Source organism: Trachinotus anak, unplaced genomic scaffold (assembly GCF_046630095.1).
Source record: "Trachinotus anak isolate AG129_WGS33_773 ecotype Australia unplaced genomic scaffold, CSIRO_AGI_Tana_v1 ptg000032l, whole genome shotgun sequence".
In the NCBI taxonomy this organism is placed as follows: domain Eukaryota; kingdom Metazoa; phylum Chordata; class Actinopteri; order Carangiformes; family Carangidae; genus Trachinotus; species Trachinotus anak.
Genome location: NW_027273883.1, coordinates 18816500 through 18843200, shown reverse-complemented (window position 1 = coordinate 18843200; position 26701 = coordinate 18816500). Strand labels below are relative to the sequence as shown.

The 26701-nt window shown below is 40.1% G+C and overlaps 3 protein-coding genes, 1 long non-coding RNA gene and 1 other non-coding gene across 11 annotated transcripts in view; 2 read left to right on the top strand and 3 right to left on the bottom strand.

The window, feature by feature from the left end:
• Positions 1–165: 165 nt before the first annotated feature.
• LOC139613954 (terminal nucleotidyltransferase 4A-like) lies at positions 166–10702 on the bottom strand. Its single transcript, XM_071471013.1, has 12 exons — positions 9685–10702; positions 9122–9245; positions 6734–6780; positions 5797–5917; positions 5511–5618; positions 5298–5426; positions 4212–4425; positions 3657–3783; positions 3441–3544; positions 3073–3257; positions 2796–2930; positions 166–2640 (listed from the first exon to the last, which is right to left on the bottom strand). Exons 1-12 carry the CDS (start codon positions 10380–10382, stop codon positions 2194–2196), a joined length of 2439 nt encoding a protein of 812 aa, XP_071327114.1. The 5' UTR covers positions 10383–10702; the 3' UTR covers positions 166–2193.
• A 497-nt stretch (positions 10703–11199) lies between these two features.
• On the bottom strand, positions 11200–21918 carry ice1 (KIAA0947-like (H. sapiens)). 3 transcript variants are annotated; one of them, XM_071471004.1, is made up of 20 exons: positions 20842–21918; positions 20589–20647; positions 19532–19643; positions 19263–19339; positions 19132–19169; positions 18910–18992; positions 18675–18751; positions 18422–18459; positions 18224–18306; positions 18094–18130; positions 17711–17767; positions 17483–17587; positions 17003–17358; positions 14069–16564; positions 13503–13671; positions 13208–13368; positions 12775–12965; positions 12542–12642; positions 12335–12433; positions 11200–12052 (listed from the first exon to the last, which is right to left on the bottom strand). In XM_071471004.1, exons 1-20 carry the CDS (start codon positions 21055–21057, stop codon positions 11871–11873), a joined length of 4737 nt encoding a protein of 1578 aa, XP_071327105.1. In that variant the 5' UTR covers positions 21058–21918; the 3' UTR covers positions 11200–11870. The 3 variants fall into 3 exon arrangements, with proteins under 3 accessions (XP_071327105.1, XP_071327107.1, XP_071327108.1); XM_071471006.1 differs by lacking the exons at positions 20589–20647; positions 20842–21918 and adding an exon at positions 20425–20579; XM_071471007.1 differs by lacking the exons at positions 20589–20647; positions 20842–21918 and adding an exon at positions 20429–20572.
• Positions 20656–26701, top strand: part of LOC139613958 (uncharacterized) — a 25009-nt gene continuing 18963 nt past the window's right edge. Inside the window, exon 1 of the long non-coding RNA XR_011686857.1 lies at positions 20656–20932. This is a non-coding gene — a long non-coding RNA (uncharacterized lncRNA). The remainder of the gene's footprint in view (positions 20933–26701) is intronic.
• On the top strand, positions 21706–21777 carry trnae-cuc (transfer RNA glutamic acid (anticodon CUC)). The gene has a single exon. It is a non-coding gene; the product is annotated as a tRNA-Glu (tRNA).
• Positions 22458–26701, bottom strand: part of LOC139613953 (A disintegrin and metalloproteinase with thrombospondin motifs 16) — a 56634-nt gene continuing 52390 nt past the window's right edge. For all 5 annotated transcript variants that reach the window (XM_071471008.1, XM_071471010.1, XM_071471011.1 and 2 more), the window contains one exon: positions 22458–26599. In XM_071471008.1, the coding sequence (XP_071327109.1) occupies positions 26484–26599 (116 nt within the window). In that variant the 3' untranslated portion in view covers positions 22458–26483. The remainder of the gene's footprint in view (positions 26600–26701) is intronic.

Here is a 26701-nt window from a genome sequence, read left to right as displayed (position 1 = left end):
TGTGTGTGTGTGTGTGTGTGTGTGTGTGTGTGTGTGTGTGTGTGTGTGTGTATGTATGTATGTGGTGCTTCTATAATGCAGTTCAGTCTCATTAATACATGCTGGCCAGCACAAGAGCAAATATAACATCATGGACAGACACAAATTTACACACTAAACTGGAAATGGAGTTTTAAAATGTTTATTAAAAAAATAGAAAAACTTACATAAAAAACAAGGTAAACATCTATATGTCAGTCATTTACACATTACAACCCATCCTCAATTACACAGATATGAGCTGGGGATTTGGGCACTGAAAACAAGGGGACAATGCTAGCAGTATCACGTTGAATCCATCAATTTGGTACCCAGGGTGTTACAATAATCAGACTCTTGAAACACATGACTTCACCATAGTTTGGTTTTGTTATTGGCTCTACCAAAACTCCAGTAATGGGTAAATCAACCCAGCTCATGCTCAACTTACGATATGGATTGCTGTGTAAATTGTGTAGCTTTGAAACCTTGTTTTAGAAATAATCACTTTAAATATGGAGAGGAAAACCTCTGCAATGTAAGGACCTCTTACACAACTTGTTTGTTACCATCACCTTTGAATTTAAAAAAAAAAAAAAAAAAAAAAGTGACGTGATGCTAATGCTAACAATCACTGACTGCAATAGGAGTCTGCTCCCGGAGTATACACTTAGAAGCTGTATGTAAAAATAAAAGTAACCCTGACAGTGCTCATAGAGACAGAGGTGGAAAGCTTCGGCTACATACAGGAAAAAGGGCAAATTTGGTCATTTATGAAGGCAGTTAACCTGTTGCTTTAACAGAATCAAAAGGAGCTATAAGGCAGAAAACAAGCACTTTGCTGGTAATAAGTAGCACCAACTGTTATTGAAACCTAATTTATGAAATGACACGAGTAAACACTGCTAAAGGTGCAATCCCCCAGAATAGTCTACAGTCTATCAAGAGGAAAACCACCCAAATAAAAATCAAACCACTGAGAAGAGTGATATGTTTGAAATGAGAACTAGTGGTAGAAGAACATTTGGACAGGCAGTTGGTAAATGTTCAAGTGATCATATTAGTGATGGTAAAATAAACATGAGTAAAATGTTGGCATCATAGGATTTTTGGCACATTTCTCATGTTGTTTTACCATAGCTCCCCCTTGTGCTGGAAAGCTGTTCACACACAAACACATTCCTTCAAGGCCCTTAAATCCATCTATTGCACAGATCAATGTAGTCTAGGATCAAAACGCAAACTTATAGTGGGGAGAACCCCTAAAATAAAACTAAAATGTGAAATAAATTAAGTAAAAGCAAGTCATTACTGCATATAAATGCAACAAAATTAAAATAAGGTGGCAATGTTTACAGTACAAAAACATAGTGCCAATGTGAACAAACAGATCCCTCAGTGACAAAAACAAGAACAAAAGATCAAGACCAAGACACAAAGAAGAAAGACTTAGTACATTCAAACAAGTCATCACAGTTTAAGCACTTGAGACAAGGTCAGTTTTGTGCCATCACACCAAAAAACATCAAGTCAGCGTTGCGCTGCATAGGTAGGAGGGTAGTGCTTTGCTTCAGTCCAGAGTACAATTCGGAGATGATAGTCAAAGCTGTAAGAGCTCTGAATCAAGAGCGTGCTAATAGGGAGTTGTATTCAGAAGACCAAATGAAAAAGGCCCACAACTTTGAGAGAGACCAGGTTTGACAAACCAGTTCAGTACTATGGCACATGATGTTCTGAGATGTTCAAGTCACATGGAAACTCGATGCTTGACCAAACTCTTCAGCTGACCAGCTGCAGATTTTAGCTGCTGGTGAGAAGACTCAGTCTGGGAATCAGTAATTCCTCATTCAACTCAAAGTCTGTGCTGGTGTACATCAAATTTAGAGGAAGGGCTCTGACTACCATCAGACCGATGTAACAAAATTGACCATAGTTAAACATTTTACAGTCTTCCTTCATCTGAAAGAGCCTAATAGCATCACTTGGTGCTTGCACAGTGCTAGCAGAAATCGATCATTCGAATTCCAGCACGATGTGGGTGCATTTTTGAGAGCCTCCAAAAAAAGAACAGGTATAATGAATCATTCACGGCTTCTCAACTTGAAGACTCATGATGGGCTGAGTGAGGCTTTCACTACTAATACAAGTAATGTCAAATCTTGCGCCTTCAGTCTTTTATCTACTCTGGTTAAGAGCAGGAACATTGTCCCTCTTTCTGCGTCGCCAGGTGTTACGGTTGTACTGCTGCTGGTTCCTGAAACCCGGCGCCGTGTTATGACCCTGTGGAACAAACCGCCGCTGGGGACTGAAGTTACCTTGAGAGTGGTTTTGACCTCGGAGGCTTCCACCTTGGTTGTGCTTGAAGGTAAATTTGTGCGGCTCAGTGGAGCCATGGGAATTGGATCTCAAGGTGTAAGTGTGGCTCTGCTGTCCTCCTATCTGAGGGTGGTGGAGCCGGTGGAGGGGGCTGGGTAGGGGGCTTGTGGAATTTGTGTGCTGGGACATCTGTGCAGCTTGTGATGTGTGACTGTGCACAACACTGATTGAAGGTGGATTCTCATGGTAGAATTGGCAATCAGAGAGGGAGGGGATGGTTAGGTTTTCTGTGAGGGCCATCCGGACCTAGGAAAAAAAATAAGAATATGCATAATGTTCAAAGTGAATTTTTGAAAGACAAGGGAAGAATTCTAGAAAAATTATACATCTTAAAATAATTTTGTTTCCCCACAAACCAATGTTTCTTCTGACACTTCTGTGAAGTAAAAAAAAGAACCAACCTGAGGTGTAGTGTGGATGAAGCCTGCTGGATGTGCGGCCCTCAGGTCAGTAGCCAACTGGATTACTGGATGGACTGAGGGCAGGGTGAGGGGGTAGAGTTGGATAGCATTACTGCTCTGAGAAGAATCAGACTCCTAGAAAAAGACACATACAGATAAGCAAAATTGCACAGGCAGGAAAAAACTTCAGCAGCTGAACTATGGACAAGTTATGGACATGGAGGTTTCACACTGATTTTGTAAATGTCTGAATGGTCTAAACATCCTTTGGCCTTACTATGTCACTGCCAGAGGAGGAGGAGAGTGAGCATGCCGAGGATGACGAGGAATGGTGTTGAGGGCTGGGAAGGAAGACTGGAGAAGGTGAGGGGGAGTCAGCACTGAGGGGGGAGGAACTGTCCCTCTGATCCTCCACAGAAACCAGCATCAGCCTGGCAAGGTCCTGCTCACAGATCTCTACATCTAGGACCAAACAAATTCATTTAACAGTTTGTCATTAGAGAATATTCACTGCATATTTGACTCTTAAAAGATGGAAAATCATATTATTTCTTCTCTGGAAGCACCACAAACAACAATTCCACTCTAAATGTTACAGAAAGTAGATGCAATCCACAAAAAACAAAGAAGTTGCCACAAAGTTACCATGGTGCTCCAGCTTGGCGTACTGCTTGGCTCCCCACTTTTTGATTGTCCAGTCCCTGTAGGCCAACACCTCTGGGCTGACTTTGATAATGCGCCCTAAAGTACTGCAACACAGAGAAAGGCAGAGTCCATAATGCTATCAGGACAAAGTCAAAACTAGTGCTGACAAAAAAACATTACAATACATTAAAAAAAAGGCTTAATAAAGAATCCAACCTGTCGTACTCTTTGTTGGGGTAAGCTCGTGCAAGAGGAGACACTCCATGACTCAGCACCATGTAGGCAAAGTCAAACACCTGCTTGACGTGCAGGACACCGTATGAACTCCTGCCCACATCGTTTCCTGTGAAGATCACAGAATTAATAATATAAATCACCAAATTTAATCAGGAACTAAATCAGCCAACTCTAAATCCCAAAGACTTCTCGTCATCACTCCACATATATCTAATGTTGTTGTCTGCTGCTATTTTTCACCACTTCAGTGGTGCTGAAGCACAAGTGGACGTTTCAGTCACATGCTTCATGGTTTATAAACTAAGTCCGTTTCCATTGCACTTTTTTGCAACTGTCTCACTGAATATCCATGACATATTTGCTTCTTTTGTTTCTTCCACCTTGTTCAGTCTTTTGGAAGCTGTTTTTGCATTTCTTTGCACAACAACTCTTTGCTAGTGTAGCATCTTTTGTCATTTCCCCCCTCCTATATATGGATGGATGAACTGATCATATTACTGTCTGTTTATTCATCATTTCAAATCCCAGTCTGACCTGGTTGAATTGGATCTTCTATGCAGAGCATGGATGGCCTGTTTCCATTCCCCATGGCTTTAAGCATTTCTTCCTTGGACAGGTAGGCCCCTCCATTCTTCACCCGGATGCCGGTTTTCATGTAGTTGAAATCGCGACCGTACAGCTCAAAGAACTCGATCAGCAGGATGCCCAGGTTGATGTTGGCACGGCGTGTGTCGATCCGAGGATGCAACTGATCAACAGGACAGGAGAATTCATTACCTACACTTTATAACCACCTTTGTAACCAAACTCCAATCAGTTTTAGACAGTTATCAAGCAGGAAAGACTTTTAACTAATATTATGTGATATTTTGTAATATATCAGGCACAAAATGCATAATTTGCTTTTTTTTTTTTAATTACAATTATTTGAATACAATTTACCATATTTCCTAAAATAGAGATTCAGGCCTTTATTCACCTTAATTGCAGAGGGTAAGAGGCCTTTATTTGAAGTAGGTTTGTAATAGAGGCAAGCCTTTATTTCTAATTCCCTCTGTTTGATAAGTATAATAGGTCATACTGTAACTGTTCCATATTCAAAGCCCTCTAGTGTTCCAGTGGACAGAAACCCTTAATTTCTTAACAGGGCTTTTACTGTGAAAGATTTACAGGCATGCCATATGCAACAACAGCCAGATGGGATTTATGAACAACAAAGCCAAGTGAATCAGAAGGAAAGAAGCACCCCAAAAAACAGTGGGTACATTTATTGGTTTAACAGTAGATGCCAGGCTAGATAAGGCTTGCCCACCCAGAGGAATCATCTGCTCATCCAATGAAAATGCTGAAAAAAAATCACCGTTATAGCTATTTTTTGAGCGTTCATAGTTTTCTGTAATTTTGTCATTGGTCATCATTGTATTCATTTGTATTGTATACAAACTTGCATTACTTGTGTACACTATCCTGTCTTCTTGTGCAGATTCAATTTTGAGGTAGCAGTTTTTTTTAACAGTTACTAAATCTGGAGTATTTTGAATATACAGAAAAGAATTTAATGTTGATGTATTTGAAAATGACCAAGATGAGTGTTACAACAATATGCATGTGAACATGTACCTGCAAGAAGCTTATAGCCATTAGTATAAGGCTGTAAGAGCTGATGCCTCCAGTGAAGACTTCATTCAGATCCCTCTGCAGCAGGAACTGCTTCAAGACGAAGATCAGAGGTGGCAGAACAGTGTATTTCTACAAAACAAAACCAAACGTCAGAAACAAACCAAAAGAAAAGGCTGTGCTTGCGTTGAAAATATCAAGAATTAAAAGGCTTACCTTAAGGTAGCTTTTGATGAACTGTGCTGCTTTCACAGCCGTTTCTACATTGAAGCTGATGTCCACTTTCACCTCTGTTTCATGGTCAGTAAGCTTTATGATTGGCACCTGGAGACAGGTGAAAAAGTCCACTGTAATAAATTCACAGGTAGGTATGCCAACAACATTTCATTATTTGCACTAAAATGAGTGACAACATTTTTTGTTAAGCCACTGTTCAGAAGTTCAGTTAGTTGTAAACATAAGTTTGTGCCAAAAGTAAGAAGACACTCATGCTGGGACTTACTGTTGCTTTGTCGAGGACCTTGATGGGATACGTGCCAGCCACATTGTGTTTCTTCAGGGCTTGTTCCAGTTCCTGCAGTGGAGGATGGTCCCACTTTCCAAACACCACCAGGTCAATGTCACTAAGAACAAAAACCCAAAGCTCTTTGCACTCAAAGAAGTTTATTTCCCCAAGTATTCTGTCTAAACAAGGTGTGTAGTGATGTGCATGTCACTAAAAACAAAACATTAGAGCCTGGTTTTATGCTGTTAAACCAATTCCGGCTTTTGGAAATGTGGACAGTATTGTTTTATACACTCAGACCCCATGTCACTGAGCCAAAGATGTGGGTGGAAAGGTTGTGCAAGCACAATGTGACAATTTGGCCGATTAGACTTTTAGAAGAACAACAACATACAAGAAAAGAAATAGTAACTGCAGCGAATCCACATTTCTTTGTTTCTTTAACTGAACAAAAAATCTTGACCTGCTCTCAATGTGCAACTTCTTCTGAAAGATTGTGTAATTACATAAAGTACATTAATGAATTGATATAGAAAGTAAGGAAATTGGTTCATGATGTGGTCCTCTTAAAGACCCAGTACTTATTCATGATTAATATGTTGTTGATCATGGAGTTTAGCCCAAATGAATGGGTGAGTATAAAGCAAATGCAGTAGTATGATGTTGAAACAGTAATAGCATTAAATAGCTGCCTTATTTCCTTACTCAGAAATTGCTGTAATTACTCATGGACTGATTAATTATTTCCAAATGAAGCTGTTTCAGCTACTGAACAGCAACACAGAACACTGTATGTTACTGAAGCTCTGACAAAAATATACATAACCTAACAAATGTAGCTATCCCACTTCCTTAAAACCAGCAAGATCAGACATTTCAAAAGAAGCCCATGTAAAATTAGACCATGCAAGAGAAGTGCAAAAACAAATGTTACCTTGTTGGAAGATAAAGTCCTGTGCTGAAGCTGCCAAATATCTCCACCTGCACAGCACAAGACAAATTACAGCAAGACTGATTTAAGTTGAGACACATCATTGTAACCATTATCAGTTTGTCCTTTATGTATGTAGGTGGTTTGGACACTTCAAAAGGTTTAAAGTAATGTTACATTCGTTTTATCACCTACACACATATTTTTGCTTTAAAAAAGTAAAGTACAAAAAAACAGCAAGATCAGTCTCCGAGTGTACTACCTGGTGTGTTTGCCGAACGCAACAAGTCAGGTCAGGAAGAGAACAGAACACAAGTAGCAAAACAAACATTTGAAGAATTTGCTTATCCTTTCACACTGGGGTTTTTGCTCATGTGCTAACCCAGCCAATGGGCTGTTCAGATAATCTTTATTTACATAAATAAATTCTTCCTCTTTCTGTAAAATTCTATGTCAAGAATACCTCACCTGTGAATGCTGCATATCAAAAGAAGGGCCAGCTTTCTTGCTAGCAACACGCTGATAGCTTGAGTAGGTGTTGCTAGGTGTAGGTGTGTAGTTCAAGATGACATAAAACTTGAGACCTTATACTGCAGATGGATACTGGAGGTATCACATAAGGAGAAAATATCAATTAAATATTTTCATGTCACACAGAAAATGGACTTTGCCATGGTGAGTGATAGTTGGGAGTGTGCGCGAGTTTAATACTGTGCATGTTAATTTAACGTGTCTGAAAGACTATGAAAAGCCTGACGTCAGGTCAAAATAGGACACACTGATCTCTGTGGAACGGGACCATGTTATTTTCTGTCTGGTGATATTGGAGATTATTACTGACTGTATGTGTCCACTTTCCCGTTGAACAATTTTAATTTCTGGTCAGCGACCAAGGCCCACTACAAAAAAAACATTTGTATTGCCACAGCTTGAAAGAGTGACACAAAATGGTCTTTAGAGAAATAAAGAAATAAAAAAAATCGAATTCCCACTGCGGCCCAGTGGGACTTCTGTGGGCCAGGATTAGTTCAAAATATTTACATTGTATTAGTTTATTTATATGGGTAACCATAAAAAGTACAATTTGTTATTAAGTACACTAACATTCCCTTGGCAATATAAAATGGAAAATAATTCATTAATGTTACTTTGGGAATGCAATTGACATGAGTGATGATTATATTTGGCTAACTGTTTGGACGTGTAGTGTAAACCAGGCTGTTGACTGCCTACTGCGTGGCCAAACAAGATATGTAAAGTGCAGTAAATCTGCGGACACACTGGCTGCTGACTATATAAGACAATAACATTGATTTACATGGTATATAACAACTTTGCTAAGTAATTTACTATTCAATAAGCAACAGTCACTACAAGACATAAGGCAATGAATTAAGAGCCAATGCTGCATAATGATAAAACCAGACAATGAAAAATCCGGTTGAAGAAATGTAATTTAAAATGTGTTTTAAAGTGTGAAAATGAGTCCTGGGTGGGGACCAAGGCAGCAAAAGCCTGTTCACTTGTGTATTGTCTTTGTACACTCCTTATCAAAAGGAGTTAAAACATTTGATATAGCACCAGGGGGGGCAGCACAAGCCAAACCCAGAGGTAATCAGTAACTCAACTGTACTTTTTTTTTTTTTTTTTTAAACTTTCTCTGCCCTTCTTTGCAATGAGTCTCATTCTTTCTAAAGCTTGTAACACTCAGTTTAAATACAGTCTATGGTTTGGACAGTGTGTCAGAGAGGAGGAAATTCGTTGCATTGGTAATATTCTGTCTCCTTTATGTAGGTAAATGGCAGAAAACGCCATATTAGACACACTGTACATCTCAACATGAAGTGGTTCCCTACAACATTCACCACTTACCTCCACCTCAAAAGTGATCAAATCATCAATCATTATCTCTCTGACACAGTATCAGTAGAAACATATTATTTAAACGTATTCCCTTATCATATTATTAGCTTCTCAAAGATAAACTCAAAGAATAAACTGTTAACTCTATATCTGCCATCAAATGTTTTAGTAATTGCTTAAAAAACATGTTTGCAAAGTCTTATGTGGTCAAAAATATCTGAAACATCTAGTTTACTAGTGCTCAGAGAACTAGCATTGAAAGAGAACATGTGATGTTAAGGAGTATGACACAGTTAATTTTGTCTGAAGATGCAAACAATAACCGCAGTCTTGTCTAACTGAGGGTTTTGGTTTAGTATTTGATGGAGGATTGTAAGCAGCACATCAGTAAAATGGTTCTGAAGAGGGCTCGGGGCAGTGTTTTTACACACTATGTAGGCCAGAGTGGAGCACAGCTCCCATCCACAGGACTGGCAGCCTGAGTTACCTTTCCGACTATCTGCACAGGCACATGACTACCCTACTCACCCGTGCTGTGGGCCACAAGTCCTTGATGACACTTTCTATTCTGTTCACAACATCTCTTCTCATGGCCTCCTCCTCTGGTCGTGGTGACATGAAGTTGAAAAAGTCCATTATCTCTTCATGCAGACTGCAATGACACATGTGGGATCATGGAGTCATACACAGGCAGAAAAACAAGGTGAGCACTGAATGACTATGGACTGTGCTGCTGAGTGCATTTGAGAATTCATGTGGAAAATTCAAGGACGTCTCATATAGGGTATGGATTTAAGGCCTGCTGAAGACTACATTGCAGTTAATACACAATACAATATGGGAAAAAAAAAAATCGAAATGCATCAGTGCATCAAGTATATGACTTCACATTAAAAGAGGTATTTTGTAAAATACTTCAATTTTATATGCACAATAAATAAATCCAAGAAACAATGTACATTTTCCACTGCTCATTTTGATAGGTGGCCTGGTGGAATTCAGTCAGGAACCTCATGAGGTCCCCAGACCTCACTTTGAGAACCCTTCCATGACTAGAAAAAAAAAAAAAAAATCTCTCCATATCTCCTTACCCATTAATGCCCGGGCTGTACCGCCTGGTTTTCCACAGGCTACACGAAGAGTCTACATAGTGTCCACTGCAGCCGTAGGACAGGAGCGGGTTGATGCCGTGGAAAGTGTTGGCTCTGTTCAGATGCCTCCTGCGGCCGGATGAATGTGACTGGTAGTGGTGGTGCCTGTTCCCATGCTGATTTTTCATCCCCGTGGGGGTGTGGCCGCTCGGCTGTTGCATGCTGCGACAGTGTTGCTGAACAGTGTGGAGAGGCGGAGGGGGATACTGCTGTCTGAGGTTGTTCTCGTTCAACTCGTGCTCGCCATAATGTAAAAAGCGGCTGGCCTCCTCCGCGTCGTTCAAATTGTCGATCTGCAGAGAGGAGCCGGAGGGCGAGGAGCTCTCGGCCTCCGAGTCCAGAGAGGAGGAGGACGGTGACAACGAGCCCTTCCTCCGGACACTTCCCCTGTCTCCGCCGCCGTCTCGCTTCGGCAGTTTCCCAAGCACAACCCCCGGCGGCGGTGCTACATTTCTGCAATACTCGCCGTTAGACTCCGCGGAGTTTGAATTTTGCGCTGCAAAGTTGCGTTGGTGGTGAAAGTGGTTGTCGATGCCGGAGTTTGCTCCAAATCCCTGAGAGGTTTCCCAAATGTGCATCCACAGGGAATTGGCAGGTCCCTTCTGCTCCGGCTGGATCCAAGCGGTCCTGGGATCCATTGAACTCGAGTTCACCGAGAACCTCTTCACGATAAAATGGCGAGCAATTTGGCAAATTAAACACGTTGCACCGAAGGAAACAAATAAATCCTACCGCGCTGATTTACTTGTTATCCTCGAAGTGCTTCATGTCCGGAAACTGGTTTGGTTTTTCAAGCGGCTTGTCCAACTCCACTCCCCATGTAAGTCAGCCAATATGGCGCACCCAGCAGCACGGGTCAGCATCTACGCATGTCCGTGGGATTTAAATCTTTGAACACACCCCTCAGGACCGGGAGATGCGTCAAGTCAGCCACACACAGAGAAGCAAAACGGAAGTTAAAGTATTTCATTTTTGCTTCTCTGTAAGGTCATATAAAAAACACACGTAAAAGACAAAACGCCAAAGAATAACGCATTATGTGCTTATGTGTGTATTATGTAATTACGCACATTTCCCTCGTGCCAATACTTCAAATCTAATCGTGTAAAATTTAACGTTTCAAACGTAGTTTGGGCCTTTTATTTTGAAAAACAACCCCCAGAAATGGTGGTGGGACTCCTTGAAAGAGGGGAGACAGTAGTAGTGCTTTGGCTGCATTAGTCGCTGTCTTTATCACATTTTTTTTTTTTTTACTACTGATGCTGTGGTGAATTACTGAGAGTCATACTATTTACAACCAAGGGTATGAACAGCAGTGTTTTTTCCCAGCTGTATTTAGGTATCACCAAGCTGGTTGATGCATATCAGGTGGGTGTCGGTCAATACATAACATTCCACAGGACAATTTAAGGGGAGGAGGGTGAGGAGAGACGGGACCAAAACAGTTTGGTTCAATGCCTTAAATTTTTAATTTGAACAAAATAAAATAAACTCTGAAACTTTAAACTGTACAAAACCTTTACTGTGGCAATCTTATTTTTCATTAATACAAACTTTAACACCTCAATATTTACAAACATTTGAATCAGGAAGCATTTACAGCAGCACCCAGTTAAATAAGAATACAAATGTACATGTTTTACAGTATTTTAGAGCATTACCTGAGTATAACAGACACACAGGAAGTCAAGCCAGTGCATTTATACAGGGTGTGGACAGCTAAAAAACTTTAGAAAACCAAATTTTAGATGTCTCTTACATTAACAATTGAGGAAACATTTGCTACAAAATTGGAGAACAGATACATTTATGTAACATGTTCATTTTAGAGTAAGTGCACATAAAAAGTGCACATAAAAAAATAAACAAACAAACAAAAAGCTAATGTTTAAGAAGTCTGAAACTTTGACTTAAAGGTTTACTGTGAACCTCCAGACACCCTGTATTAGGAACAGCACAAAACCCAGTTGTCACTGTTGATGTGCCCAAATGGTAAACAGTTCTATCGTGGGCGACCAGTCAGCAAGTTAAAATGAATATTGACGTGCATAATAGGATCTTCATTCTTTCTGTCTTTAACATAGGTATATATAGATATACATGTCAATGTGGATTTATACAGCAACTCAACTCTTGACCTGTCTGCAGATAGAGGCTAACTGGTTCATGTAGCTATTGACAGCAGAGGGGACCCTCTGAGATGTTTCTTCTCGCCACGCTGCAAGGGCCTCCAGGGCTTGTTTGGGGCTGCAGGGAGACAGTTCATAGATGCAGTAGACAGCTGCTAACTGGACCTGCCACGGCACACCTGTTGAGAGAAGACATGGTAAGATTAGAGTGCGCAATGGAAATGCATCTATTTTTTTAAATTATTTTTTAGTTTATTTGGCACAATTCTAAGAAATGAATACCAGCAAGTATACTTGTAGACAGGCCAGGGTGAGATATAAATATTGGCCTCTGCTTAAATACACACAGGCAAGTATCTGTATGACAACATGTCAAAAAGATAAACATCAGAATTGATTCAGAAATCTCAGCACTCAAACTGAACCATTCTGCATTCACCAAGATTTCTCATATTTCATACCTTCAGTCTGTCCATGCCTAACAAACGTGTTGATGACACTGGCGACAGATACCACTGAGGAAACACACCTCTCTTTGATTCCCAGATGACCGAGGCATCCTATTTAATACAAAAAGATAATGAAATTCTCCACCGTCTGCTGGTGATAATTAAATTACACATCACTTCAGATTATTGTTAATACCCAGGTAAATGAACAAAACTGACCTATGAGTCGGAGCACAGTGGCCACAGTTACATCAGAAACAGGTGTTTGTTGATCTCTAGGCTGTGTCACCCATGTGTTCATTAATGGCCACAACTCCTTGCTGTCAAAGCAAAATTAAAAGATTAGCACAGGTACACGGGCTGCTTGTTTAACAATTGATCATTTCTACAACAAAGTTTTACATTATTGTTTTATTTCCTTTGGCAGACATTATGCACGTCAGAAAACATACCTTAATAAATTTTCATAGGTCCACTTCCACTTCTTTTGTGTGCAAAGGAGGTGCAGTGTGAAGACATGTTCCCAAGCCTCAGCTCCCAGGTCATACCCATAGCGACTGTGTTGTGTGAAAGACAGATTTGACCTTGACCGAAGAGCAGACAGTGCTCTGGAGATCAGCTGGTCGATGTCACAGGGAGGACTCTGCAGAGAAACAGGGAGATTAGGTCTTTGAGGGTCAACTCAATTTTATTTGAGTGGACACAGATGGGAACGATTGGCAAGAAGAGATGATGTGATTAAGACAATTAACTAACTCCACAGGGTTAGAAATGAACCGGTGTTCAAAGCAAACACATCATTAGAAGTGTCATAAATTCCAAGGACATTAATAAAATGCAGAGTTAAAAAAATGTGGTAAGCACAGAACATCATCTGTAAAATACCTTTTCCCAACCGAGGAATGGTGAAAGGCAGCTGACAAGCTCTTCCTGTGCTGTCAGTTTGGTGACAGCATGTATGGCCTGGCACAGTAAACTACTGTGTGAGAGAACACCAGGCCATGTTGTCACCATAAACAAAATCAGCTTGGCAGAATCTGGGAAATCTGCAGTGAGGAAGACAGAAAAAAAACCCATAATTCCCTACTTTCAGATGGGAAACATTTGGAAACACTGGGTGGGTGGATGTAGCAAAGGTACGTGAAGGCTTTGAGGAATGCAGTATGAATAAATTGCTGACCTTCTGTGAGAATGCTGTACGCCAGTATCCGAGCCTTCTGCCAGTAGCTCTTCTGTCTACAAATGCCTGTGTAGACTCTACAGAGGGCCTGCAGGTAGTTCTTACTAAGGTCCCTCTTCTCAGTTTTCAGTTTGATCAGTATGGCTAAAATCATATCATCAGCCCCACCCTGAAAAGAAAGAAGGTAATTTCACATGAAAACCAACTGAATGACTTTTGAAAACACAGTTCATGTCAGTAATAAATGCTAATGGTAGTTATTTTTCTTCACATATACCACCATACTACCATGCTTGCTTTATTCAACCCATTGTGGTAACATTAACTTATTACTGCCTTCATACAAAGACTGTGCCAACTGATATGTGGTTCTCTCTTTTTTTCTCTTTATCCACTTTACAACGTACAAATGGAAATGAGCTAAGTCCGTTAACGACAGTGTTAAAAAGAGTGTTATCAATAATAATTACTTGATCCTCTTACTCATTGTTTTGTATTTAAGACAAGTTCCATCTCTGTTATTAGTAAGGTCTGATTACGTGAGTACAATACACCAGCATACTAACCAAGCTGCTCTGGCAAATCTCCGAGATGACCTCCTTCTCCTCATCTCTCAAGACAGGCTTTTTGGGGAGGTTGCCAACATACAGGTGGCTCTGGATCACAGGCAGTAGATCAAAGCACTGGTTTTCAATTTTCTTTAAAGCCTTAACTACAAGATTTTGCTCTGCAGGTTCTTCAACTTCCATGGGTTGAGATGGTCTTTTGAGCTGTTCGAGCCACAGAGTTTGGGGCGAGGTTGACTCCTCTCCACTGTTTGACGAGCAGGAAGGCACCTGCTTGCGACTGACAGTGGGAGAGCAGCTATCAAGCCTGGGGCATTTGCTGTTTTTAAGTTGAGGCAAACTGTTGGCGTGTCTTTTTCCTCCTCTTGTCTCAGTCTTGGTGAAGGCTGTCGGGGTGGAGTTGATTGTTTTAAAGCCGGACATCTGACTGTCGGTTGTTGTGGGTAACGTTACGCTCTCTGAAGAGCAAATGCTGAGACTAACATTCCCTCTGAGAATGCTCAGAGTTCGGGCGCGGGCAGAGAGCTCTGGATACATGGTGTCAAGAATCCTCATGGAGTTTTCCTGAGAAGGACTGGATGAAGAGGAAGGGGAGGAAGTCATTGCTGTCAAGGGCAGGCGACCTGGGACTGGCACGGCATGTTTTGGAGTCGCAGAGCCAAACTGAAGTGGCGATGAGGGGACTCCGTTTGCAGAGAGTGGACTGTTTAGGGATGAAGAATTCAGATGCTGACTGTTGGGTGTCAGGTGGGTCGGGACTGGAGTGGTAGGAGAAGCCAATCTCTCCATGGGTGAAGGAAAAGAGAGCTTCCCAATAGCCTGCCTTGGATTGATTGATTTACCCACTTTTGGTGGTGTGCTCAGAGGGGTTAGGAGAGGAGGAAGTGGAGGGCCCATTTCAGAGCAAACTTCACCTATGAACTCTGGTGGTTGATCTGTAGCTGAATCTGCTGCTGGGCTAGCTTCTTCCTCTGTGATCAGATGTGAGCTTTGTTTTTCAAGCATTCTTGTATGTGCCTCCAAACATTTATTTTTCCCATCATTGGGAGCAGCAGACTGAATTACTGAGGTAGTACAACTTGCGTCTATTCTGTCCTGCAGGACGTCTTCGGCAACAGCATTTTCAATAACACACTCCTCTTCTAAATTAGGCACAGACTGTAGAGTTTCTTTGTTTGTTGAAATGTGTTCAATTTTACCACCAACATTCAAAGTTCCTGAGTTTGGGTGAGGTTCGAGAGACTGCAGTTCCACAGTGGGGAACAGACATATAGGACTCAACCGCCTGCACAGAGAATGTGTATTTTCTTTTAAAGATTCACAGTTAACAGTCTTTGTCTCTTCGAAGTCAGAAAGGGAAGACCCACTATCAGCCCCTGTTTCACCATTCATGTCTTTTGAAGGAGTTTTTTTAATATTTGTTGGAGCAGATTCCTGGCCAGCATGGCCCTTGTCTGCATCTTCTATCTTTAGCAGTGAAAATGTTTGAGGTGATGGAGGTCTAGTACCACTATGTGACTCTGGGGAAGAATGTGTTTTGTCAACTCTCACAGCTCTTTCTTCTTCATTACTATTTTCCACATCAAGAACCTTTATGGATCCATCATTTTCAAGCCTCTCTTTAACATTTTGATATGAGACACTACTGAAGCTGTGACTGCCACTTGACAAACAAGGGTTATCTCCTGGTACGTCTGTGTCCTTGCCAAGAGAAAATTTGTCATCTTCACTGCTCTGTCTCAAACAACAAGGATCCTGATGACTTTTTTCAACTTCTGAGCCATTTTCCGTATTTGAAACCTCAGTGTCTTTCACAGAGTCAGTGAATGTTGAGGGAGTACCTAGCTGCACATCGCCAGCTTCTTCATAGACTACAGTGCTCCCACTTTCTCCGGGTGAATCTCCACCATCAGGAGTGACTGTTTTGGCACATGTAGCATCGCTAGGGTCTGTGTCTACATCCATCTTTGTAACAGTCTCTAACTCATCATCATCCGCCTTTCCTGGAACGCTCTCAGTTTCAGACGTGCTGTTGGCAATGGTGCCACTGGGATTTACACTGCAGGATGATTCTTGACTTTCATTAGTTAATGAGACGGTCTGAACCAAAACTGTATCGTCTAATGTGGAGGAAGATGATGACAATGTTGATACCAATTGCACAGTTGCTGTCTCATGCTCAGTTTGCATGTCTTTTTGAAGCTGCATTCCTTCACCATCTGTACTTCTTTTGTCCTTCATCTCAGTAATGCAGCTCAATTCATTTTGTCCTTTGGAGTCATTTTCATCAGAAATGAGTTCCACTTCATGTGCTGTGACAACTGGCAAGTCCACATTCTCCTCTGCTTGCAGTGCAGAAAGGTTTGGACAGTGGCTTGAAACAGATGTTGTGATGAGTAAGGGCGCCTCTTGTTGACAAGTTGCAGAATCATCAGACGGTTTGGGAAGATTTTCCTTTTCTCCATTATCTGTCTCCATAGTTTCCACCTCTGTATCCTTAAAGAAACAAGAAGATGAGGATGTAATTTATAAGAACTCATGACTCACTATAGCATATGAATGACAAAGCTAACCAGACCAGTGCTATATTAAAATTACTACAAAGGGCACAATCCAAAATTTGTTACAATTTGTTACCAATGTACGGGATTATTCACAAATATAATTAAAAGGTTAGTTATACATGAGAAATTCTCAATTGATTATAATCTAACACATCGAGAAATAGTGAGGAGGGTTAGTCGTAGCAATTGACACAAATATGCATTTTGGAAATTGAATTTACATTGCGTCTTCTGACTTTTCTTTAAATTACTCATTCATTCATTGTGAACAGTAGAATTCTTGCAATGTATATAAAACACAGAAATTTGCACTGGCTTATGGATGGAAAACAACAAAAAACATTCACATTAAATATAACCAAATTCTTACCAAGTCTGGTAGTGGTGATATACAGGAAAGCAACGGTTTAAACATTTCCATGATCTCCTCAATAGATACTTCGGAGCAGTCTACGTCAATAGATGATTCCTTGGTTTTATGTTCTTTTGACAACCGCTTGCTCTTTTTGGGAGTGTCTGTTTGCTTCTTGCCACTCGAGCACTGGAGAGGTGTTTGGTGCTTGATTGTTTTTTGTGCATGACAAAAAGGTTTTAGTTGTGTATATGTGGCTTTTTTCTGCATGGGGTAACTCTCAGAGTCACTGACGTCTTTAGAAACACACTGGGACATGTCACTGAGATGAGAGTTAGAGGAGGGTAGAACTTGCTTGGATTTGGAGTAAGACTCTGAAATTACAACAGAAAAGAAGATTGCATACATGTTATGGGTAAAATGGTAAAAGAAAAACAAACAAAGTGAAAAAATGAGAAGTCAAAAAAAAAACAAAACACAGCAACAGAGCTAACTCACTTGATGCATCACCAGTGACGTGCAACAGGCTTACTGAGTGCTGCTTCTGCTGCTGCTGAGGTTCCACACATGCCCACAAATTCTCAAGCAGCATCCGGAATTTTTCTGGAAAACACACAAACATTCACACAATGCAAAAGTAAAAATTACTACAAAATGCATTTAGGACTAATTCATGTGATTTGCTTGTCAAAAAAATGTAATAAATAAGTGAAGCCAACTTCATACCTTTGTCAACTTTAGGCTCCTCGGATGAATTTGCTTGAGTTGATATGCTCCTATATTCTGTTGAGAAACAATTCAGATACTGATTTTATTTATCTTTGAATGTCATATATATTTTAAAACTCTACTTAAATTTAATTTGAGGTCAGAAAAAAAGACGTTGCAGTTATTGGAAAAAAAACATTTCATAGATCCGAACGGATCATTTGACCTGAGTTATATGGTAAACCATTTTATCCTTTAGATCGGGGCTTTAGTTTTATCATTTGAAAGATTTGTAGGTATTTTATTTTTTACTGAAAAGCTAACATCTTGAAATGACATCTTGACATGACAAAGGCAAAAAATTAATTCAACAATGTATTTGTATTGTTTTTTTTTTTCACCTTTATTCCTTTCTCTTTCCAGTTTCAACAGTCTCACCTGCAAATGAGTTGAAATACATAAAGAAAGGTCAGTTCAATAGTGTAAAATAGTATCTCCATTAATTTGCCTCCATAAAAGTCATTAATGTACCTTGAGATCATCAATATTTCTCTGTAGTAGGATCTTTTCTTTGGTCAGTTGGGATATTTGAAGATTCTGTTTGCAAACTGAGTCTGAAATCAGGACCAAAACATGCATAAATATGTAAAGCTAAACCAACAAACGAGATACTTTTATGAGCACAAAATCATTGTTTATATTGTGTAAAATCTAATTTTTAATACCAACCTTCAAGCACTCTAACATTATTTTCAAGCTTGTCCCTTCTGTTGATGGAAAAAAAAACAAAAACATGGAAACATTTAGTATAATTTGTCTGAAATTATTTACAGGGAACATAAACAATAAACCATAAATATCACAATTAATTAATAAAACTTAATATAAAAAAGACAGACAGAGAGAGACACAGATAGGACAATAGTTAATCTCTAATTCAGATGCAAGACACCACATCTCTAACGCATGACTGAGCTCTTACATGCTTGTTGTCTTGGCATTCTCCTCTAACAGTTTTTCAACTTGCTGTGCTTGTGCCTGAGATTTCCTCAGAGATGTCTGAAGAGGTGAAAGGACAAAGTCACAGAGATTAAAAAGTTTTTCTGAGCTACATTTTTGCAATTGTACATACAACTCCTGACGGCCCAGTATCCAAGGTCAATTATGAGATTACAACAAATCCATATGACTCAAGCCTATCCAAAGAGACCACTTACCTGCGTTTTCAGCAAATCATTTTCTACTTCCGCCCTTTCCCTCTTCAGCTGTGCATTTTCAAGTGACTGTCTTTCCGTCATTTCTACAAGTTTGAAAGACAGTTTGGTACAAAATCGCATGCATTTTATAAAAAAAGCAAAAAACAAAAACACTACACAAATAACATTATTTACAAACTATGTCATTCTTTGCTGGATTAAAGTTATGTAACAGTAAAGTACCTTTCAGTTCCTTTAACTTCTCTTCAAGCTTTTTATTCCTGAGGGACACAAAACACAATAGTTATCATTTTAGCCGTGCAGATACCACCATGACCTGCACTGTTTGGATTATGACTGGCACCATCTCTTACTCTGCTATTGTCTTGCTGTTTTCCTGCTTCAGTTCTTCCAACTTGTCAGACAACTCTCCATAGACTTTAAGCGCACACTATGAAAAATAAATTGTGTGAATGTGAGCATGACAGTAGAATAAAAAACACCACCACTTAGGAAAAACAGGGGGTTAACTTATTCAGAGATGGGCAAAATTTGTGCTGTAGCACTAATATTAGGAGACAGATACATTATTACCATCAGATGGTATATTCCTTAAATTAGATGCTACAGAGAAAGGGCATACCTTCTTTTCTTCCAGTTCTGCTTGCATAGATTCATAATCTACAGTCTTCCTCTGCAGAGAAACCAATCTGTTCTGCAGCTCTTCCAGCTGTTGTTGAAGCCTGATAGTATCACTGCATAAAACATGTAAAGAACATGAATATGTTAATCCAGGTGCATGCAACATTAAAGAACAAATGACAGTCTGTGTCCTCTGTGTGGGGCTTCATAAAGCAATTATTTCCTCACAGGTACAGCATCTGAGCACTCACTGTTGGTTGATTCTTGGTTTTCAAACATACAGCTATTTCTGTCTAATGATCCAGAGAAGCAGTGCAACTACATTATGTTTCACGATAATACTATTCATTTACTTTCACGTTCAGGCCACTATTGAGGTAATATTAGGATAATAATAAGATGAGATGCTTTTTGTAGCTAAGTTTAGCACTATGTGGTCTTGTTGTTTTTCAAAAGCCAGAGTCAGTTTCCTTTGCTAAACACTCCCTTTAAGATACTTCCAGTCAGTTAGCTAGAAACCACAAACCAACAAATCAAAACGATCAACAACAAATGACGCGCAAACGCAAACAGGCAACAAACGTCAACAGCGACACTGGTAACCAGCCAGGGAAAACTGAGTAGCAACTGTTAACGTTAGCTTAGTGCAATATGGACACATTCTTGATTACAATTACAATACAACGGTCTTTGACGTGTGACAGTATTTAGTAAAACATTAAAAATCACACAGTTAAAAAAGTTAAAGCTACATTTATCCCGTTGAGTCACTGATCTAAAATGTTGGTGTTTTCCTAGGTAAATTTCCCACAGAAAAAAAACAGACGTTGAGAAACGTTAATTAACAACTTCTTAATTCGTAAGCTAAAATGATTTTAAATTTACACCCGCTACCTGCCCTGGGCTCCGTAGAAATGTCTCTCGCTTGTCTTCCTGAATACTGACTAGTGCTGTTTAAAAGGTGAATTAAACAAAGCGCCCAAGTTTCACTGTAAGCTAAAGTAGCTCCGCCGCGTTGAGAACTGTCGCCATGGCAATTGAAATTCGTAAATACTCACTCCGAAACCGTTATCTTCTGTTTCAGCGCCAGAAACGACGAAACATATTCGGTCAGGCTCTGTAACATGAGAGGGTACGGCACAAAACAAAAACAAACAGGGCAATTCATTATTACGGATACGTACACTTTAGCTGATAAAGTAAAAAAACATATGACTCATGCCACAAGCGTCGGAGGTTGTTTACATTCCGCCTTGTGAGGCAAAATACAACCTTTTAATCGCTATTTCAGCCATAGAAAGATGATCTGACCTGATGCAGAACGGAACAGTTCTGACAGTTTCCAACCGTTGCGTCCGCGGCGATCGCCACTGTTTTGGACTGGCTGTCCCCTGGCATCATGGTAAGACAATTTTCACTGTAACCCTCACACACGTTCCTTTTCCTCATGTAATTTGACGACCACGTCCCCGTTACACAAATTCTCCACAGGTTCAAAACAACTTCACATTTTCGCGCATAATACATCCATGTTTTCGCGTCTCCCACGTTGACCGAGGACCCAAGCCAGGACCCCAAAGAAGGAGCTTCGTGAAATGCCTGTCAAGCTAAAAAAAATTGCACATTTGTCGCTACGTTGTTAGCACATTAAAATTCTGGCTTCTGCTCGACTGAATTTGACCAAGAAACTGTGCAACTGTATATTGGATTTTTCTGTTTGACGAAATAGGATTTTTGCTGTAATTCGGATTTTGCTTCAGGCACTGCATTATGGCATATGGGGGCGTTACCGTCAGAGTAGTTAGTTAATGCGCTACAGACCTACAGCTTGTGCCGGCCCTGCCTGCAGGGGCCGGTCGATATTCAGCGGTGAATGTACTGTATGGTGTTGTTTTATTTATTTTTTCTGTGTTTTCAAGATCTTAAGTATCTTACAACAAAGTTCTTGTGCTACCGTGTGCTTCTCCCCTACTGCTGGGGGTTAGGATAAGGTTGGGGGCAGGTTAAGGTGAAGCTGAACAAGGTTAAGGAGAAAGTGAACAACGGAAATAGCGTAAATAAACCGAAATAAAGTACTGAATTGACTAGCTAAATGGTATTACTACCAAAAGATCAATTTAAAATTCTGCTCTTGGGCAATGATATAATCTTTGTTTCAATTTTACAAAACGTCTCTCCCTGGTGGTCTAGTGGTTAGGATTCGGCGCTCTCACCGCCGCGGCCCGGGTTCGATTCCCGGTCAGGGAACTGCCTTTTGCGGTGTGAGAGAGAGACCTGCCTAAATCGTAACATACCCTCTGAAATCCAATCCACCAGTATGTCGCTCTCTTCTTGCTGAATGCCGAAATGCATAGGATTGTGTAACCCGGACTTGAATTGTTGCAAATGGTTCACTTGCTTTTTGGTTTAGCGTGTGCATTGTGTGTCATTTCTATATATAGTCAGCAGAGGGTACTGTTGTACAGAATACCAGGCTCCCCCTCCTCTTCTCTCTCTCTCTCTCTCTCTCTATCTCTCTCTTTGTCAAACGCACACACACACAACTAGGCCTTACTACAACTGCTACAATAATTAATTGCTTAAATAATGCTCCCTATTTGGTTAACCATTGGACATACAAGCATTTAAATTGAAAGGGTAAATGTCCAGACGCAAAATGAAAGAGCTTCTGAGAAACAAACTACCAAAAATCTACCAAAATGAGAGCTGTGTTTGTTGACATTTACACTGAGCCACGCAAAACCTCAACATTACGGTGCTGAAAAGCTTTGGATCTAAATGAGGAGACACTCTTCTTTTCAGGAGACTGTCCCAGTTTGCTGCGCTCCACGATTACTGTGGTAGCAGGATGTCCAATGACTGAGAGGAAGCAACTCAAGGTGCTGGGATGTGCTGTAGGTGCATCCTGATGGAAAGGTAATAACCCTGTAACTTCAGCTGAACCTTAGGAATATAGCCTCAAGGCTGAAGAGTCAACTCTCGCTAAACAGATGCAGTCAGAGATAGCAGAGTCTCTTTAAAGTGAAAAGGGGAGTGTTGCGCATGCTTTCCTCTCTTCCTGTCTCTTCCTGACAGATAATCTCGTCTGTTAACTGACGTGGGTTAGGTAACACTTTGCATGTTGCCAGATTTGTCTTGATCACCTTTCTTATCTACAGGAAGCCTTTGTCTGAGCTCCATCTTTGGATAAACAAAAATGCCGTGTCTTCTTAATCCCTTTCTAGTTGTGTAGCTGGATTTTCTCCTCTTCCTTGTGAAACCACTGAAGCAAATTACAGAGAGTGAGGTGGAAATAAATTTGCTGTCTAATGCAAGTAAAAGTCACTGGAGCAATGCACTTTTTGTTTATGATAGCCCAATTACAGAAGTTCTCCAGTCAATCACAGGGCTAATTCAAGTGACAGGAAAACACATGCACATTTGGATTCACACCGACAGCAGTTTAGGGTCTTTAATGCACCTGAACTGCATATTGTTGCACTGTAGGAGGCAATGCAAGCAGAAGCTAGGGGCGGATGTGACACATGCCAAATGGTTGTGGACGATATTTCATCATTTTGCATAGCAATACATTTTATTCAATATTTATTGAATACTGTTAATAAGTGTAACCTATTGTGAGGAAAGTTGGAGACTGTATATTATTGTGTCTGATTTTTCCTCTTCCCTTGGTTGAGTCTGATTTGACTGGGGTGTGAAGTGGCTGTTGACAGTACATTCCAGAAAGCTGGGGGGTGGGGTGGGGGGATTAGAATAATCTGATACTGTGTGTGTGTGTGTGTGGTTGCTTTTGTCAGCAAACTGGCATTAATTAATAAAACTATTTTGCATCTCTGAATGTTGTGCAGACATTAGCAAGTGAAAAAAACACTGTCATCCTGGTATACTGGTGGCCTACATTTAATCAGTAATACAGTGGCTACAGTGTCTACACACAAGCACACACAGAAATGCAGTGCCCACAGCTGACCAGCTATGAATCAACTACAGAGAGATGGTTGACAAGAAGGAAAACCCCTTTTTTTTCTCTATACCCACCTCTCCCTCTGGCTCGCTCCCTGTCTTTTTCACAGCATTTTTCTATGACAGCACCAAGTACATCGATGGCCTGCCTGCCTTCTCACTTTTTTCTTTCTACTCTATTTCTCTCAGTCTTCTCACAGTCTTCTGTGCCCCAGGGATTATGACAATGGTGATTCTGTTTTGGGCATCTGTGTCTCCTTGACTTGTTGAGAAATGACTAAAGAGTAAAGCCCAGACACAATATGTCATAGGTGTTGAAAGGGCTAATACCACATTGGCATTACTGTTAGCCAGGGCGCTGGCTTATGTGCTACACTTCACTGCACATTGAAAACTAGATCTTAGCATTAGCCCCCAGAAAGTTTTCTTAGATGCTAGATCACATGTCTTCTGAGTTTCATTCTGTTATGATGACATGTAACTAACCTGTAGCTTAGTGCATCAACCATGCTGTAAAGGAGTTTAAAATGAACTGCTGAAGATGTGTTCAGTCCACGGGACTAAATTTAATAAGACAAAAAAGTATTTGTTATTGTAGCAAACAAGTCAGGTTTATTTGTAAACCTCACCATTAGATAGGCCTATAATGACTCAATGCTTCAGGAACTGATGCATGCCACTGGTAGAGACGAACCCCCACAGAATTTCACCATCCTAATTAACCTCATATCCAGTGACACCAGACAACTGTCTTCATCTAAATAGTGCTAAATAACTGACTTGATACTACCTTCCTGCCACATATGGAATATTATATTATTTATAAAGATGGGCTTGAGCACAGGGTTTTATTTGTAATCCAAGTCTTACGGTTTGTATTTCACTTTCTACCTGTGAACTGCTGCAAGCTTGTATTCAGGTCTGTGCTTACAGGCTTTATTTGATGAGTTTGTTGACTTAGGACTGTTTTTGATGCTTGAATGAGCATTGTTAGCATTTTACAGGTACAAACTTAAGTGTGCAACTTTACTAAACTTTTTTTAGATTACAGGAAAACAAAGCCTGTTTTCAACCCCACCTCTACGAATGACATAAAATTCTGTTATGACTCCAATTCAAATCAGTGCTAATGCTGGTCCTCCTGGATGTGTGGGGAACTATTTAAGTCTGTATTTTAAGGATAACAAGTGATCGGACTTCCCTAACAGTATCTAGGTGTAGAGATAAACCACATAATATTTTGTCAGAAAGAAAGGTAATGAATGGAAGCAAAGACTGGAGTTATATGTTTACATTTACGAACATACTGTATGTCAAGCCTGAAAGCTACAAGGCTGTGTACTAAAGCCACAGTGTCAGATATGTAAAAGAGCAGTCTACTCTTTACTATTATGGAGGTGAAGACATATAACAAAGATTACATTGATCCTTTGTCAGGGCACGATGATAGCACTGCGCCAGTTGAAGACTTCAGCCAAAAAGGTATGATTGAAGAGATCAAATTCCCCTTCTAAGCATTTTTTTGGCATTGCAAGAATACATTTAGGTGTTTAGAGTTTATACCCCCTGGAAGAAATTCAATCAGACTGACAATTGACAAGAATGAAATCACGACTCATGCTCCAGCTGAGGTGCTGACATGACACACATTTTTTTATTGTTACATTGTAAAACTCATTGAAATAGCATTAGCTAGTACTTTTAACCATAACCAATATTTACTAATGCATTATTTTTGCGCCATATCAATGCATGCGATACATGACTGCCTTAAGTAATAATGTAGGACAGTGTAATGTGAACGGAGCAGTGCCTCTTTAAACGCATGCTCATACATTTTGTTATTATTGATCAACTCACCAGCTAAGATCACTTATCAGTGTTGACTTTGATAATTTGGGATTTTGACATCACAGATTTTCTTCTTCAAAAATGAAATAAACGTTTTGAATAAAAAAGGTGCAGTTTGTCAGCATGAAATCCTATTAAACATAATACAAAATATAAGGGTAATGGGCTTAGGGTAGAGTAATAAAAGAACATATTTATACTGCTTATTAATACAGTCTTCCAGCAATGCTGTATTGTAAAGCCAATAAATAAAACAAACAATACTGTACATGGGTCACACAATTCAGTTGTTCTTTCCTGAAACTTGAGGATTTCACATTGATTTGGTGACAAAAGACAACGTTGTAGCACCACTGAGTACGAAAGCCAGCTCACACAGCTTAGACCCATCTCAGAGTAGTTCTCTCATGTATGATGCATTTTGTTTTTTTTTTCCTTTCCTATTTTTCTTTTACATGACAACACAGTATTCTGATATTGCCCAGCTATTAAGGAAGCCCGCTTTGATTATACCCAGCCTGTTTTTTATCAAGCCTTAGAGTAAAATTCTGTTTTCTAACTTGTTTCTTTGAAACATCCCTTTTCATTATCAGACCCCAGATTTCCAATTCATCAAGAATTGCAGTGCACATAAGGGTGTATCACATGTTGTTGCATGGCAGTGCTTGAAACCTCGTCTACCATTTTTCTCTGTTGGTCTGCCATCATAGGCCTTTGGTTCACTGGGGGATGTTGGGTGTCCTGGGTACAGATCTGTTCAATTACATACAGTATATAAACAAAGCTGGGACTTTTCAGGTTTTCAGTTTCTTTTGGACATGTCAGTCCTATTCGCTTTAATCAAGATTCCCATTTTCCTAGTTCCTCCTCATAATTCTCTCCTTTATTTGTACTGTCCTGATCACATTCCTGTGTAGTTCTGTCAGAATCACGTTCTTGTATCCAGATGTCCGGCATCGCAGGGAGAAGAAAGGGCACTGTAACTCTCTTGCACTTCCATTGAAATGTCTTTTGTTTTTCAGTGCTCGCCACACGCTTAAAGCAAAAACACTGTCTTTTCAAGCATGGACGTCAAATATAGTCTTTTGTCTATCTAATTACCTATCTGTCTGTGACGCAGACAGAGTCACTTCGTATGATTATAGGTTTGAATTTGAACAGGACTGGCAGCACTGCTTGCCATAGAACTTGTGGTTGCAGACTCCATGCTGGGGCACCAGGTAACACCAGTTGAAGTAATCCCTACACACGAGGTCTGTGGAAAAAAAGGAAAAGAAAATGACTTGTCAAAGTTAGTTTCTACTCTGACAAGATTCAGACTTCAGTTTACAAGAAGGGCAGTTTTAGTTTGTAAAAG